Below are 15472 nucleotides of genomic sequence, written 5' to 3'. Positions count from 1 at the left end.
ATAATAGTTTTTATTTACCAGATATATGCATGGGTAATTTTATAACATTAACAAAACCTTTTGTTCTAATTTTTTCCCCTCCTTCCCCCCCCCACAAGATGGCAGGTTGACCAATACATGTTCAATATGTTAAAGTATAAATTAAATACAATATATGTATACATGACCAAATAGTTGTTTTGCTGTCCAAAAAGAATCGGACTTTGAAATAGTGTACAATTAGCCTGTGAAGGAAATCCCAAATGCAGGCGGACAAAATTAGAGGGATTGGGAATTCTATGTAGTGGTTCATAGTCATCTCCCAGAGTTCTTATAGCTTTTAATTTTAAAAAATTATTGGCATTTTTTGTTTTTACATTGTCTTCATTTCCAAAAAAGAATAAAAAAGAAGGGGAGAGTGAAAAATTAAATAGTGTATCAAACAAGTCTAATACAATGTGTAATATTCCATTTGTATAAGCCCCTACCTCTACAAATAAGGAAGGAATTTGCTTCTCCTTTTTTCTTTAGGGCCAAGTTTATGTCATATCTTTAAAAAAATTTTTTTTACTCATTTTTTTGTCCTTCCTATTAACCCCTTACCCCAATTTCACAACAACAAAAAAAGAAAACTCTCATAACAACTGTGCATAGCCTAGCAAAAACACATTGACTGTTCAAAAATGTACATCTTGTTCAACATTTGGCATCTATCACCTCTGGTAAGACATGAGTAGCAGTGTTATATATATTTTTTAAAGCCAGTCAAAAGTTGCAAGGTTAAATTTTGAAAGGATAGCAATCCTGAGATTAGATTATAGGATTTATAGCTGAATGAGAATTGTTCATTTTGTCAACAAGGAAACTGAAGTTTAAGAAAGTGATTTTATGCCTTGAAGGTACATGGCTATTATATGCCATATTTGAGATTTTACTCTAGGTTTCCTGATCCCTAGTCCAGTACTTTTTCCTTTAACTCTATTAGTTAGTTAACTAAACTGGTTAGTTAAATTTCATTTCTCAGTGACTTTAGAGCATATATAAATGAAAAAGAAAGTCGCCCAAGCAGACCGCAGAAATGTCTCAGCAGCCAAATAATTCATAAACTGGATTATTAATCCTTAAACCAACTAATAATTTTGTTTCTAATAGGATTTTAATGCTAAGTATATCCTGTTTTTTTTCTTTTTTTTTTTTTATGGTTTTGCTTTTTCAGCCCACACATTTTCAGACTGCTTAAAGAAAATTTGTATACAGCCAGAAATGCACACTTATTTTTGTCTTTTTTTTTTTTTTTTTTTTTTTAATTGACATCTAACTTCGTTCAGGTTTTATTAAGTAAAATTGACTGGAGAAACAAAACACTGTGGGCAGGATTGTGAAATGAAGCATAAACATTTGAGTCTCTGAAGTTTAGAGACTTGCCATGACCTGTTCTGAAAGTCACCAAATAAAGGCTTGAGAGTTTGAATAGGTTTTGTAATGTCCTTGTGAAAGATAGAGAACTTAAAAGAAGAATTAAAACAAATGGAGTATGGAAAAAAACTGTTAATATATCCTATGCACTTTGTTACAATTCTGTTCAAAAAGCACATTTTATATACTAAAGTTGCAAAAGTTTATTAATGCAACAATGTTTCTGGGAATACTGTTGAAGGAATGTTAAAATGAATTACTTCTTTGTGTTAGAGTAATGGCTTATTTGTGTGAAATCAGAAACAATGACTACATACCCTATTATGTGGGAAAGCTGAGGGAGCTTAACAGTTAGGAGTTTAGTTACCTATCTCTGATACCAAAAGAAAATGTTAAGTCATGGACATAAGAGGTTTTGAATTTAAAGGCAGCTAGATGGCACAGTGGATAGAAAACCAGCCCTGAAGTCAGGACAATGTGAGTTCAAATCTGGCCTCAGATACTTAACACTGCCTACTTTTGTAACCTTGAGCAAGTCACTTAATCTCAATTGCCTCAGCAAAAAAAAAACACAACATTTTGAATTTAGATATACTGTCTTCTATTCCTTGTTAAGTTATTATTTACTTTATTTTTATTAGTCATTTATTATTTTTCACATTACTTAAAAATCTTCACTGGGTCATTTAAAAAGTACTATTATTTTTTTTATTAGAAACACAGTTGGGGAGCAAAAGTAGTATGATAGATTTTGGGGTCTTAATTTCAAGTTTTAATAAATTTGGGAAGCAGTTTCTCTTTTAGATAGTATATAGTATGAATCTTTTATTATATAAATATAGGTCAATGAAAATAAAAATAACTGAAGAAAATTGAGTTTCTTCATTTCATAACAAACATGACTGCTTGACTTGCGGTAAAAATGTCTTCTCCCTTTTAATTTCATCTTATGGTAATGAAACACTTTTTGAGAAAGGTGGATTTAATCAGTATAAATCACTTAACACTCCACATGCTTATTAATGTGAATGGTGTTAGAATACATTTAATGTGTGTGCCATTAAGAATTTTTTTTTTCCCCCTGAGGCTGGGGTTAAGTGACTTGCCTAGGGTAACACAGCTAGGAAGTGTTAAATGTCTGAGACTAGATTTGAACTCGGGTCCTCCTGAATTCAGGGCTGGTGGTCTATCCACTGCGCCATCTAGCTGTCCCACCATTAAGAATTTGAAGTGATCCCAATCCCTCTATTTTTGTCTGCCTGCATTTTTGATTTCCTTCACAGGCTAATTGTACACTATTTCAAAGTCCGATTCTTTTTGTACAGCAAAATAACTGTTTGGATATGTATGCATATATTATATTTAACTTATACTTAACATATTTAACATGTATTGGTCAACCTGCCATCTGGGGGAAGGAGGAGAAAAGTTGGAACAAAAGGTTTTGCAATTGTCAATGCTGAAAAATTACTCGTGCATATATCTTGTAAATAAAAAGTTATAATTTAAAAAAAAAAGAATTTGAATTGAACTTAATTTTTAGTCACTGTTTCTAATAAGTTGTTATCTAACAATAACTTGTTACTTGGTTTACATCTGAAAGTAAGCATAGATGAAAATATTGCCTGAGCATCTCAAGAAAGATTATTTTCTCATAAGATTATGAACTTAGAACTAGAAATACCTTCAGAGGCCATTTATATTTCCTTTTATAGAAAAGAAACAGGCCCCCAAATCCTTTTAGAAATATTTATTTGCACCTTTAAAAAAATAGAAGGGTTGGTGGCCAATTATTATTGTTATTATTGATAACAGTTATTACACTAATCATACTAAAAGTAATAATATAATGATATGGAGTAGAAATTGAGGGCTGACCTTTGAATCAGAAGGTCCTGAGCTCTGCATCTGTTAATGGTGCTAGCTGTGTGACTTTAGGCAAGTCATTTAATTTCTCAGTACTCCCAGGCAACTGTCTTGAGTATTTCCTTGTTATAGATAAGGTAATTGAAGTTCAAGTAGTTCTTCACACATCTTCTGACTTTTCTTTAATGTTCTAGAACCAGGCCAATTTAGAAATTAAAAAGTGATCACTAAATATAATAGGACAGAATTATGTAGCCAAGCCCTAGGCAGAGAGCTACAGTGTGAAAAAATGGCTGCTCACAGTAATCACTACTCTACTTTAGGCCTTACTTTGCAAATTATTTAACAATTTCTTTGAAAAAAAGTTCTTCCATATTCTGTATTTATACTGAAAAATCAAAGCGTGCTTCATACTATTATGAATTTAAGAAGGAATACATGAGTAGTAGAATTTGTAAAGAACTTGTTAGAATGCTGCATAAATTTTGTTTAGTGATAGTAAATTGGTAGGTGTGTTTTATGGAGCTCATAATATGATTGCTTGTTATTGAACCATATAATAAAAAAAGTATTGAAAGTCTTCTCCCTCCATCCTTCCCTCCTGAGGCACTTGGGATTAAGTGACTTGGCCAGAGTCACACAGCTAGGAAGTGTTAAGAGTCTGAGGTTAGATTTGAACTCAGGTTCTCCTGATTTCAGGGCTGGTGCTCTATTCATTGCCTCACCTAGCTGCCCTCTGAAAGTCTTAATGACATTAATTTTAGCCTCTAAATTTTTTATTGTCAAATTGATAGCTGACTTGCTCTGTCCTGTTAATGTGTAGTGTTCAGAAGTCCATTTATTGAATGTTCCTTTGACTTGGATTTGCAGTGATGCATTGGGCTCATTTCAGAAATAAAATAAAGCTTCAATATTTCCAACATTACTACCTTGAGTTTTAATGGCATGTATATCTTCTACTAATGATTTGTTAACTTAGAGCCAACCCTTTTCTAAAACTTTACCAGTTCTGAAGGAAAAAAATATATCTCCAGGGCATGAGCTAGGGAGTCTCCATATTTATATCCCAATGAGTTTCCTACTTATATTAATATGTAACTAAATGTTTGGTGCCAAGTCTTTAACCAGAAAACAGTGTTTATACAAAAACACTGATTCTAGCACATGTGAAGTCAGCCATCACCCAGATATGGTTTATAGGCATCATATACAATTTTACGTTTGGAGTTTGTCTTTGATTAGGGTTTTTTTTTTTTTTTTTTTTTTTTTTTAGGCAGAAATGGAATATGAGTTTTTAATGAACTTTTCTGTTCATGATAAAAATGAACCTCTTTTTTTTTTTTTTCAGGTGATCCATGCCTGGCTTATAATTTCCTCTCTCTTGTTGTTGTTCTTCTTTTCATTCATTTATTTGGGGTGAGTACCTAGAAACTTAAATGCTTTTCAGAAATTTCCTATCTGCTCTTATAGACTTTACTTAGGCCAATTTATGTTGTTTGGGGGTCCTTATAAGGTCTAACTAACAAGTTCAAAATATTTACAGGTTGTTTGTATCTGTGTTCCTAGTCACTATGCCTTTCTTCCTGCCTTTTCTGCAACTTAGTTGAATGGACACTAATACAATCCTAGATTCTGCTAGCTTGGATTTATTATTTTAAAATGCTTATTAAACTTAGCTTAATTTGACTATTCTGTAATGAACTACTCTTTCTTGTCCAAATCTGTTATGCTTTTCAAATTTATTAAAAAATTAGAAGGCTGGATGATCTGTGCTACATGATCTATTGTTTGAAAGTGTTATAGGAAGTAGACTAAAGATTGAGTTATACATCCCAAGTTGTGATTAGTTTCAAAGGAAATTTTTTAGAAAGAAGGGATGAAAATTTCTTAGCAGTCTCTTTTTCATTTGTTACTTTGTTTATATGTGCCATACTGGGTGCTTAAAGGGAGAAAAAGACTGGACTTGGTGGTGCATGTCTATTATCCCTGCTACCAAAGAGGATAAGGCTGGCAGTTTCTTTGAACTCAGGAGTCTAAGTTACAGTAGGCTAAGTTGGTTGGGTCTCTGTGCACTAAGTTCATCGTTAATGTGGTGAGCCCTAGGAGCAGGTAGGAGCCACCAGCTTAGCTAAGGAAGGCAAATCACTCAGGAGTTCAGAACCTTCAACTTTAATTGTAAAGGGACCAGCCTTTGAATCTTCTTCTTTTTCCCAGCCTGAATAGGGTAACTCAATCTTTAAAGTTAAAGAAACACAAAACTTCCACATGGTCCCTTGCTTCAAGGAACCTGATTCTCAGGTGGAGTTTTTTCTTCTTTTCCTTTTGGAAACTAATGTAATATTTCAATAGAACTCAAGAATGACACTTGCCCTTCTCTTAGTGTGACTGATATGATTGCTGATCTTTCTACTGATAACCTTAGGTAGCTGAGAGGGTTAGAAACAAAATTGTTGGAAAATAGTTTTTCATGTGATTGTCAGCATACAGCTCAAACATATTGTGTTAATATTTAGTGCTTATAGTTAATTGCTAAGTATAAAGCTAACTGGCAAATAAATGGATCTGAGAGTAGGTGATTGAGATTTGTCTCTCTTTCCTCACCCTCTTTATAATTTTATCACAAATTTGACAAAAGGTAAATTAAACCTAGACAGGGCAGTGCTTTTAATGAACTCTTGAATGTAGCTTGGAATGTAGCTACAAAGTTATTATTCCATGAAGTCTGGAAGCAATGTAGTAGAATAATAAGAGAACAAGTTTGGTGTCATGAAGACAGGATCAACTACTGCCTTTGACACAGAATCATTTTGTAACAAATTTACATAGATAAATCACTCCATCTCTCCATACTCTAGGCTAGAGCTTCCTAAACTTTTTCCATTTTTGACTCGCTTTTCACTTGAGAAATTTTTATATGACCCTAGACATATAATCAAATAAAACATTTACTGATAATAAATCATAATTTTTTTTTACATTCCCCCCCACATTCAGTTGAGACTTCAAATGGGATCATGAACCATAGTTTAAGAAGCTGGGCTCTTAGACAACTAAAACTCTATTTGCACATGTGTTGCCAACCGGTGGGGCTGGGTGGAGGCAGTTTTCACAGTGAAATGATCAGACAGTAATGAAGTTACAGGTTTGGATTTCAAAAAATAATGAAGCTGCAAATTGCCCCTAAAGTTATGCTTTGCCTCTAGGAAGTGGTTGGGTTTTGTTTTCTTCAGTTATGCAGTACATTTTTGCACTAGATCCTTTGTTTTTAATTCTGCTTTTCAGTGAAGTATTCAAAACCTACAATGTTGCCATGGACTATATCACTCTGGCACTCGTGATTTGGAATTTTGGCGTGGTAGGAATGATTTGCATCCACTGGAAAGGACCTCTTCGGCTCCAGCAGGCCTATCTCATTATGATCAGTGCTCTCATGGCTCTGGTATTCATAAAGTACCTTCCTGAATGGACTGCATGGCTCATCTTGGCTGTAATTTCGATATATGGTAAAGTTTTATAAAAACGTAGTGTTCCTTTAATTATGATGGTTCTGCTTTGATATGTTTTATCCTCCTTGTATTTAATAATTTTTATTTATGGACAAAAATGACTTGATGTAACTATAGGCCAGTCACTTGTCTGAGTCTCAGGCATCTCTCTTAATACTTATTCACGAGATTATAATCAGATTGCATCTTGTTTCAATAGGGGAAATTCCCACATAGATGTAATCGTAATTTCTTGCCTTATTAATTTTATGCCGTAATTGTTTTTTAATTAATTAATTTAATAAATTTTTACAAAAATTTTATGCATAGGTAATTTTTCAGCATTGACAATTGCAAAACCTTTTGTTTCAATTTTTCCCCTCCTTCCCCCCACCCCTTCCCCCAGATGGCAGGTTGATCAATACATGTTGAATATAAGTTAAATACAATATATGTATACATGTCCATACAGTTATTTTGCTGTACAAAAAGAATCGGACTTTGAAACAGTGTACAATTAGCCTGTGAAGGAAGTCAAAAATATAGGCAGACAAAAATATAGGAATTGGGAATTCTATGTAGTAGTTCATAGTCAACTCCCAGAGTTCTTTTGCTGGGTGTAGATGGTTCAGTTCGTTATTGCTCTATTGGAACTGATTTGGTTCATTTCATTGTTGGAGAGGGCCTTGTCCATCAGAATTGATCATCATAGAGTATTGTTGTTGAAGTATATAATGATCTCTTGGTCCTGCTCGTTTCACTCAGCATCAGTTCATGTAAGTCTCTCCAGGCCTTTCTGAAATCATCCTTTTGGTCATTTCTTACAGAACAATAATATTCCATAACATTCATATACCACAATTTATTCAGCCATTCTCTAATTGATAGGTATCCATTCAGTTTCCAGTTTGCCATAATTGTTCAGTAAATAATAATTTGATATGATTGGTGGTAATAATCCATATGCTAGACTGAGAGAATGTAAATTGTTGTGCATTGTCTAGACCAAAATTTTACCAATCATGAAAGTGAGAGCTTTTATAATTTATAAAAGATTTTTAAATCTTTACAAGAGGGTCCATAGAAATACAATTTTCATCACTTTGGCAAATTTAAGCCAAATAGTATTTAATACAATATGCTCTTCTGATATTATTCTACTGCCACTTTTTCATTATGTAGTATTGTTTCTTTTTAAAAGAATACCTCGGGCAAAAACAATGCTCGCTTTAGTGAAGCTACTCCTTCAAATCATATGAAAATATCGCATGTATTTTACAAAAATAATGCCTTTCCTATTGGCTGTTCCAATGCTGATTGCTTGTCACTCATATCACCCCAATTTAATTGGGAAAGAATTTGGCTATTTCAAATTACACTATTCTTGTATTGAGACCACAGGAATGATTTGCAAAAATGGAATTGGACCTGAAATTAAGATCTTTAATTTTCATCTTCAAATTTAAGATATCTTTAGCATAATTGGAAGTCTTGCACCTGTCTTGCCTTCCTACTTCTCTGTGACAGTGTTACCCTTTGCCATTTGTCTTCCTCATTGGTATGCTGAGAAAACTGATAGACATCTATGAAGTTCTTTGAGCTTCTGGGGAAAAAAAAAAGATATTTATGAGTTAAAGCAGAGCTTCTCTACCCTACTTTTGAGTTTCTAATCTGTTGAGTCAGCACGAAGAATGTAAAAAATTTCTCAAATTCTTAAGCAATCACTAATTTTAGTATAGCTTAATTTAAAAAATTAATGTCATCACACTTCAAGAAAGATGGTATATCACAAAATCAGTCTCCTAGTAGTATATCTCCATAGAAAACTAGCTGCTTTTTAGAGTGGAACAAACCCTATTCTTTTTTTCTTTACTGTCTAATATAACATGCTGACAGTGGGAAATTGTAGGGATTTTTTCTTCTCTTGTCCAAGGAGTTAGCACAAGATTTCTAAACATATTTTCCTCCTCCAGATATTTTGAACATTTATTTTTTAAAATAATAATAGCTTTTTATTTTTCAAAATATGTGTAAAAATAGTTTTTAATATTCACCCTTGCAATATTTTGTGTACCAACTTTTTTTCCTCCTTCCCCCTCTCCCCTGCTTCTAAACAGCAAGTAATCCATTATAGATTAAACATGTACAATAATATTCCATAACATTCATATGCCATGTCTTATTCAATCATTCTCCAATTGATGGGTATCCACTCAGTTTTCAGCTTCTTGTCACTACAAAAAGGGCTGCTACAAACCTTTTTTGTATATGTAGAGTCTTTTCCCTTTTTTATTATATCTTTGGGATACAGACCCATTAGAGACACTGCCTGATCAAAAGGTATGCATAGTTTGAAGGTCCTTTGGGCATAAGGTTCCAATTGCTCTCTAGAATGGTTGGATCAATTTAAAACTCCACCACCTATATTAGTGTTCTACTTTTCCCCTTCAATGGTTATCATTATCTTTCCTGTCATCTTAGTCAGTCTTAAGGTGTGTAATAGTACCTCAGGGTTGTCTTAATTTGTATTTTTCTCATCAATGGTGATTTAGAGTACTTTTTCATATGACTAGAAATGGCTTTAATTTCTTTATCTGAAAATTGTCTGTTCATATCCTTTGTCCATTTATCAGTTGTAAAATGGTTTGTGTTCTTATAAATTTGAGTCATTTCTCTATATTTTAGAAATGAGGCCTTTATTAGAAACTTTGGGTGTAAATTTTCCCCCCAATTTTCTGTTTCCCTTCTGATCTTGGCTGCTTTGGATTTGTTTTTACAAAATCTTTAATTTAATATGATCAAAATTATCCACTTTGCATTTCATAATGTTAAACATTATTTTTAAAAAAGTTATTATTTAGCATAAATGTCCATGCTTTGAATTTTGATTTACTAAGAAATATAAAGATTAATATAATGGTTTGAAATGAATAGTGAAAAATTTGCTCTTGGCTTCATTATTATTTCATAGTTGGATGTCTTTGTATAAAAAATTTATTGTTACTTGACATTTGTTGGTCTCACATACTTTTTATGAGAATCTAATTCTGTAGAAGGCATGTCAGTTGACTGCTTTTTATTCCACTTGACATCTTCACCTCCCAGAACATAATTTTTTTCCCTAGCCACAACCTCTGTAAGTGCTTTATCCTCCATAAGGATGTTAAACTCTTGAGCTCACAATCTTTCATTTATATTGGTATCTCTAGCGCTTACCACAGTGCTTGAGGCACAGAAGAAGTGCCTTAATTTCATAAAGTCTTATTATGTTCTGCCGATCAACTACCTATAGAAATAAGGCTTCATTTTGTGCTTTTTCTTTTGTTTTTTTCTACTACCCTCTAGTTTCAAGATCATTAAGTTTACATATAACAGAAAAAAGGAATAAGACTAATTGTTTTATTCTGTTCATCACTATCTTGAAACACCCAATCAAACTCCTTCTCATTAGACTTATTAAAATACATTAATTCCATATTTGGAGGTTATATATTTAATTTTTTTGTGAGGAAACAACTTAGTGGCCTTATTTCTATTTATGGTACATTGACAGCTTTTGGAGAAGAGCTTCATCTTATTATCAAGACTTTTTCTTTTTTTTTCACTTAATAGTATTTTATTTTTTCCAATTACATGTAAATAGTTTTTAATCACTTTTGTAAGATTTTAACTTCCAGTTTTTTTCTCCCCTTCCCCTCCCCAAGAGAGCAAACAATCTAATACAAGTTATACATGTACAGTCATTTTAAACATATTTCCATGTTAGTCATGTTGTAAGAGAAAAATCAAAAGGGGAAAACCACAGGAAAGAAAAGTGAAAATTCATTCCGTATTCAGGCTCCATAATTCTTTTTCTGAATGCAGATGGTATTTTTTTGTCCCAAGTTTTGGAATTGTCTTGGATCACTGCATTGCTGAGAAGATCTAAATCTGTCATAATTGATCATCACATATTCTTGCTGTTACTGTATATAGGATTCTTCTCACTTCCCTTGTGACTATCTTTTCCTTGCAATATGGGAAGATTTATAAAACCCAGTTGATTCTGCATACTATGTAGTAAGTATAGTGAAGTCAGTGCCGAAATGGAACATTTATAGATATTCTATTACTGATTTTTTATTTTGGAATAATTTTTACTTTTGTCCTTCACATCCTATTAAGAAACATTAAGATACCTAAGTTTTCCTTTCCCTTTGTCCACACAATTGACCCCAAATCATAGGCAATATAGTTCAAAGTAATTTTTGTTATTTTTCCTTTTTTTCAGATTTGGTAGCAGTTTTGTGTCCAAAAGGTCCATTACGTATGCTTGTTGAAACAGCTCAGGAAAGAAATGAAACTCTCTTCCCAGCTCTTATTTATTCCTGTAAGTATTTCACAAAGACTTTTGAGTTAGTTATCATCTATTTATTTATGAGAGGCCAAATCCAGTTACATTGACTGTCACAACGATCTCTTCAATTTTTAACTTTAATTTTGTCTTCTGATCCCTTTCCAACATAGTTTGGTCCTTGACCTAATAATGATTTATTTAGGAGATGGTGTGGAAAGAACCCTGGATTTGCAGGCAAGAGACATGGGCTTTATTACTTACCATCTGTGGGACCTTGGGTGAATCATATCATTGCTTTATGACTCAATTTCTTCATTTGTAAAATTTGAAGTTGGATTAGATGATCTGATAGCCAATCTTATTTTTTCTTAAGTAATAACTTTTTGTTTTCAAAATACATGCAAAGTAACATTCACCTTGCAAAACCTTGTGTTCCAGATTTTTCTCCCTCTCTTCTCCCACTCCCCTCCTTAGATGGCAAGTAATCCCAATATATGTTAAATATATGCACTTCTTCTATACATATTTCCACGGTTATCATGCTGCACAAGAAAAATAAGATCATAAAAGAAAAAAATGAGAAAAAAAACCAAACTACAACAAAAAAGGTGAAAATACTCTGTAATGATCCACATTCAATCCCCACAGTCATCTCTCTAGATGTGGATGGCTCTCTTTTAAGTCTATGAGAATTGGCCTGAATCATTACATTGTTGAAAAGAATCATGTTGATCTGATAGTGAATTCTAGACTTAAATCTGGGAAGGAGTATAATCAGTTGAATTTAGGCTTTATGCTGTACTCACTGAATTTTTTTTTTTTTTTTAATGCATGGGAATGATCTAGACAGAGAAATATTGTCTAAAATGGCAACATGTATAGGCTTAAGTTGGAATTAGATTCAGAACTAGTGTAGTGCAACCAGGGCTATTGTTGTTAAATCTTTGTTCTCAAAGAGGACCATGACATTGGGAAGGTGATGTCATGATTTGCAAGAGAGTTGGATTTAAGTGAGAAAGGACTGTGTAAAGTCACTAGTCTTACTCTCCTCTGGAGCCAGTGGCAAAACATAGATCAGGACGACCGGAGGTGTCTCTGGATACAGTGGGAGACATTGGCCTTTTTAAGCTAAGGTCCTTCCCAAGTCTCAGTTTACTTGAAGCAACACTTGCTCAGTGATTTAAAGCTTGATAAAAAAGGAAATAAAAGACAATCTGGTTTATTGCACTAGCTCAGGTGAGAGATGATGAGAGGTTAGCTGTGTGAATGGAAAGAAAGAGAAATAAATGAAATAAATGAGACAGAAAAAGATTTTGCAACGATAATCCTCATGCCAGAGCTCCAATAGAAATAGTTCTTCCTGGACAGAGGTTTGAATATGAAAAAAAAGACCTTTTTTCTTTTAGACTGCCAAATGTATATCACGCAACAGTCATATAACAAACCACTGGGGAGTCAGGATTTTTCTGACACAATATTGATTAACGTTTTTCCTTGATGTTAATAAGCATTCCTCCAAAAGTACGTTAAGCAGTTTTATTATTTATTAGCTGCTTTTAAAGATAGTCACTTTTTGATTTTTCAGGGGTCACTGAAATAATAAGTAATAAAATCAAAATTTAAACTTGGGTCTTTTGGCACCAAAGACATTATAATATCCCAACATGTCATAGTGCTATTCCTTCACTGTATCATTACTTAATTTGGTTCAGGGAAATTGCTATTCCTTTGCTTCAAATAAATAAACAATTTTTAAAATTCCAAAGCAAAATCTACTTTTATGAGTTTTTTGCTGGTTTCATAGTAGCTCTATTATTCAGGGAACAAGATTTTTTAAAAGTTCCTTCTGTGTTTCAAGTACTGTGTAAAATGGAGAAGATTAAAGACATACATGAAATAATTCCTGCCTTCAAGAAGTTTATATTCTGTAGGAGATAAATAACATGGAAACATACATAAACTACAAAATCTACAAAATTAGTAGAATGTAATTGAAAATGGAATAGGAGGCACTAACATATGGGGTCATTAGCAAAGCACTCATAAAGGAGGTAATTTGAACTGAGTTTTAAAGGAAATTAGGGATTGTAGGAGTTGGATGTGAAAGAAAAGTGCATTCAGGCATGAGGGAGAGCCTATGCAAAGACATAGTAATGTCAGAGATAGGGTGTATGAAGAACTACAAAAAGGAAAAAGGGAGAGGAAGGGAACAAATGTTTATTAAGTTCTTAGTATGTACCAGATGTTGTGCTAAACACTTTATAGATATCTCATTTGATCCTCACTACAACCCCAGGAAAAGTAGGGTGCTATTATTATCCCCTTTTTATAGTTGAGGAAACTGAGACAAATGAAGCTTGTGACTTAACCATGATCACACATTTAGTAAATGTCTAAGATTGGATTTGAACTCGTCTTCCTGACTCTAGGCCCAGTGCTGTGTCTATTGAGTCATCCAGCTACCTCACCTGGTCAGTATGACTGATTTATAGAATCATAAAGTATAAGACCAGAATCAGATTGTGAAAGGTACCAGTTTATAGCTTTTCCTAGAGGTAATAGCCAAAGGAGTTTGAGTAGGAGAGGTATTACCCTGGGGGAGGGACTTCAAGAAAATATTTTCTCAGATGTTGATAATAAAAGTATATTTTCACCTATAACAATATACTTGAAAATATTGGATGATTAATCAAAAAGATACCGATGTATTATCTTTTTATAATAGGAAATCTGAAAAATCTCAAATGTCTTTATTCAGGTGTAGAGAAACTTAAATACTTCTGAGCATAGTAATTTTTGTTTTCCCTTCCATTCTCCCTCTTTTGAACCAATTCTTGACTGCTTTATTATTGTTATTCTTTTTTATTATTTTGTTATTCTGCCCTTTGGCCAGTAACTTGCTGGGTTATTTTATTATGCCATCAGGGTGTTTAGCTGGCTCATATTCAGCTGTTAAAACACACTTTACCTTCCAACAGTGTATAGAGAACTATACTTGTTGGGGAAGAGAATTTAGTTAAGGCATGATACCTGCCTTGAAAAAGTTTATAGTCTAGTGGGGAGTGGAGTATAACATACAAAATAACTTTAATGCTGTAACTTATGTTAATAAGGGGTAATACTTTAGAGAATGATAAGTAAAGTCATGTCTCTTTAATTGTAAGCTTTCTTTGATAACTTTTGTTCAAGAAATTTACACATGATTTCAGTAGTAAAATGATGCCTTGGAATCTTTCAAGTATTTGTTTGAAATACTTACCTTGACTTTCATCTTTGTTCCAACAGCAACAATGGTGTGGTTGGTAAACATGGCAGAAGGAGACCCAGAAGCTCAAAGGAGAGTTTCCAAAAATTCTAACTACAATGCACAAAGTAGGAGAAACTTTAGTCTTTATGTTCATTTTTTCCCCCTAGCTTTTCTAATTTTCTACTTACATTGTCATCTTATGGTAGAATGAGATGCCATTTTTAGAAAAAATTATAGTGAAATATGTGGCCACAAAGTTTTCCCCACCTTTTTAAAGTATCAAAAAAGAAAAGAACTGTACCAGGAAAGAAAGAGACTACCTCAGGGAAATTCTTTGGGGATAATCTAACAAAATTCTAAGTCATGGTTCAGGTGACTGGAGAGCTCACCTGTATTTGGATCTTAGGTGTTTGTTCCTTGTTAAACAAAACTGCTAAAAGAAAATCCTGACATTGGGCTAGAGTGGAAGGGTGAAGATATTATACTGTATCTCCTGTTTAGAAGTTAACTTTGGAGTTAAAGTGACTAATAGGATTTTATAACAATTTCTCTACATATACCTTAAGATCCCTTCATCAATTCAGTCTTTTTAAAAAAATATCTATGGGGCAGAAATAATATCTACATCCCTATGACCCCATGTGGGGTTTTCTTGGTAAGTATATTGGAGTTGTTTACCATCTAGTTTAGCATTTTACAAGTGAGGAAACTGAGACAAACAGGATAAAGGACTTAACCAGGATCACATAGCTAGTTTGAATTCAGAAAAATGAATTTTCTTGACTCCATTTCTGGCACTCTATCCACTATACTACCCAGCTGCCTGGGATCCCTACATACTAGAATAAAATAGTCTAATCCATACTTTATTTGCAATTTCTAAGATAACAATATCTTTCAGTTTATGGAGTTACTTTTATTTCTAATTTAGGTTCCAGTCAGGTGAGCTTCATCTGTATAGAAAGAAAATTGAACCAGAAGTATATTGAAGAATGTTAATATAGGAAAACATTTCTATTTATTTATAGTTGTGTTTTTAAAATAATTAATCTCATACAATAGATGCCAGTTTAGAACAAAAGTTGATGAATCTTAACAAGTAGTTGCCTTCACCAAACTGAGGATATCTCATTAACTAAAGCT

The 15472-nt window shown here is 33.1% G+C and overlaps 1 protein-coding gene across 4 annotated transcripts in view; it reads left to right on the top strand.

Moving 5' to 3' along the window:
- PSEN1 (presenilin 1) overlaps positions 1 to 15472 on the top strand; it is a 72278-nt gene that overhangs the window by 36677 nt on the left and 20129 nt on the right. For all 4 annotated transcript variants that reach the window (XM_074290097.1, XM_074290099.1, XM_074290096.1 and 1 more), the window contains exons 5-8: positions 4610 to 4677; positions 6544 to 6764; positions 11017 to 11115; positions 14368 to 14454. In XM_074290097.1, coding sequence (XP_074146198.1) covers positions 4610 to 4677; positions 6544 to 6764; positions 11017 to 11115; positions 14368 to 14454 — 475 coding nt within the window. The remainder of the gene's footprint in view (positions 1 to 4609; positions 4678 to 6543; positions 6765 to 11016; positions 11116 to 14367; positions 14455 to 15472) is intronic.

Source organism: Sminthopsis crassicaudata, chromosome 2, assembly GCF_048593235.1.
Source record: "Sminthopsis crassicaudata isolate SCR6 chromosome 2, ASM4859323v1, whole genome shotgun sequence".
Taxonomy (NCBI): domain Eukaryota; kingdom Metazoa; phylum Chordata; class Mammalia; order Dasyuromorphia; family Dasyuridae; genus Sminthopsis; species Sminthopsis crassicaudata.
The sequence above is the reverse complement of the archived record's forward strand: the minus strand, read 5'-3'. Positions and strand labels throughout refer to the sequence as shown.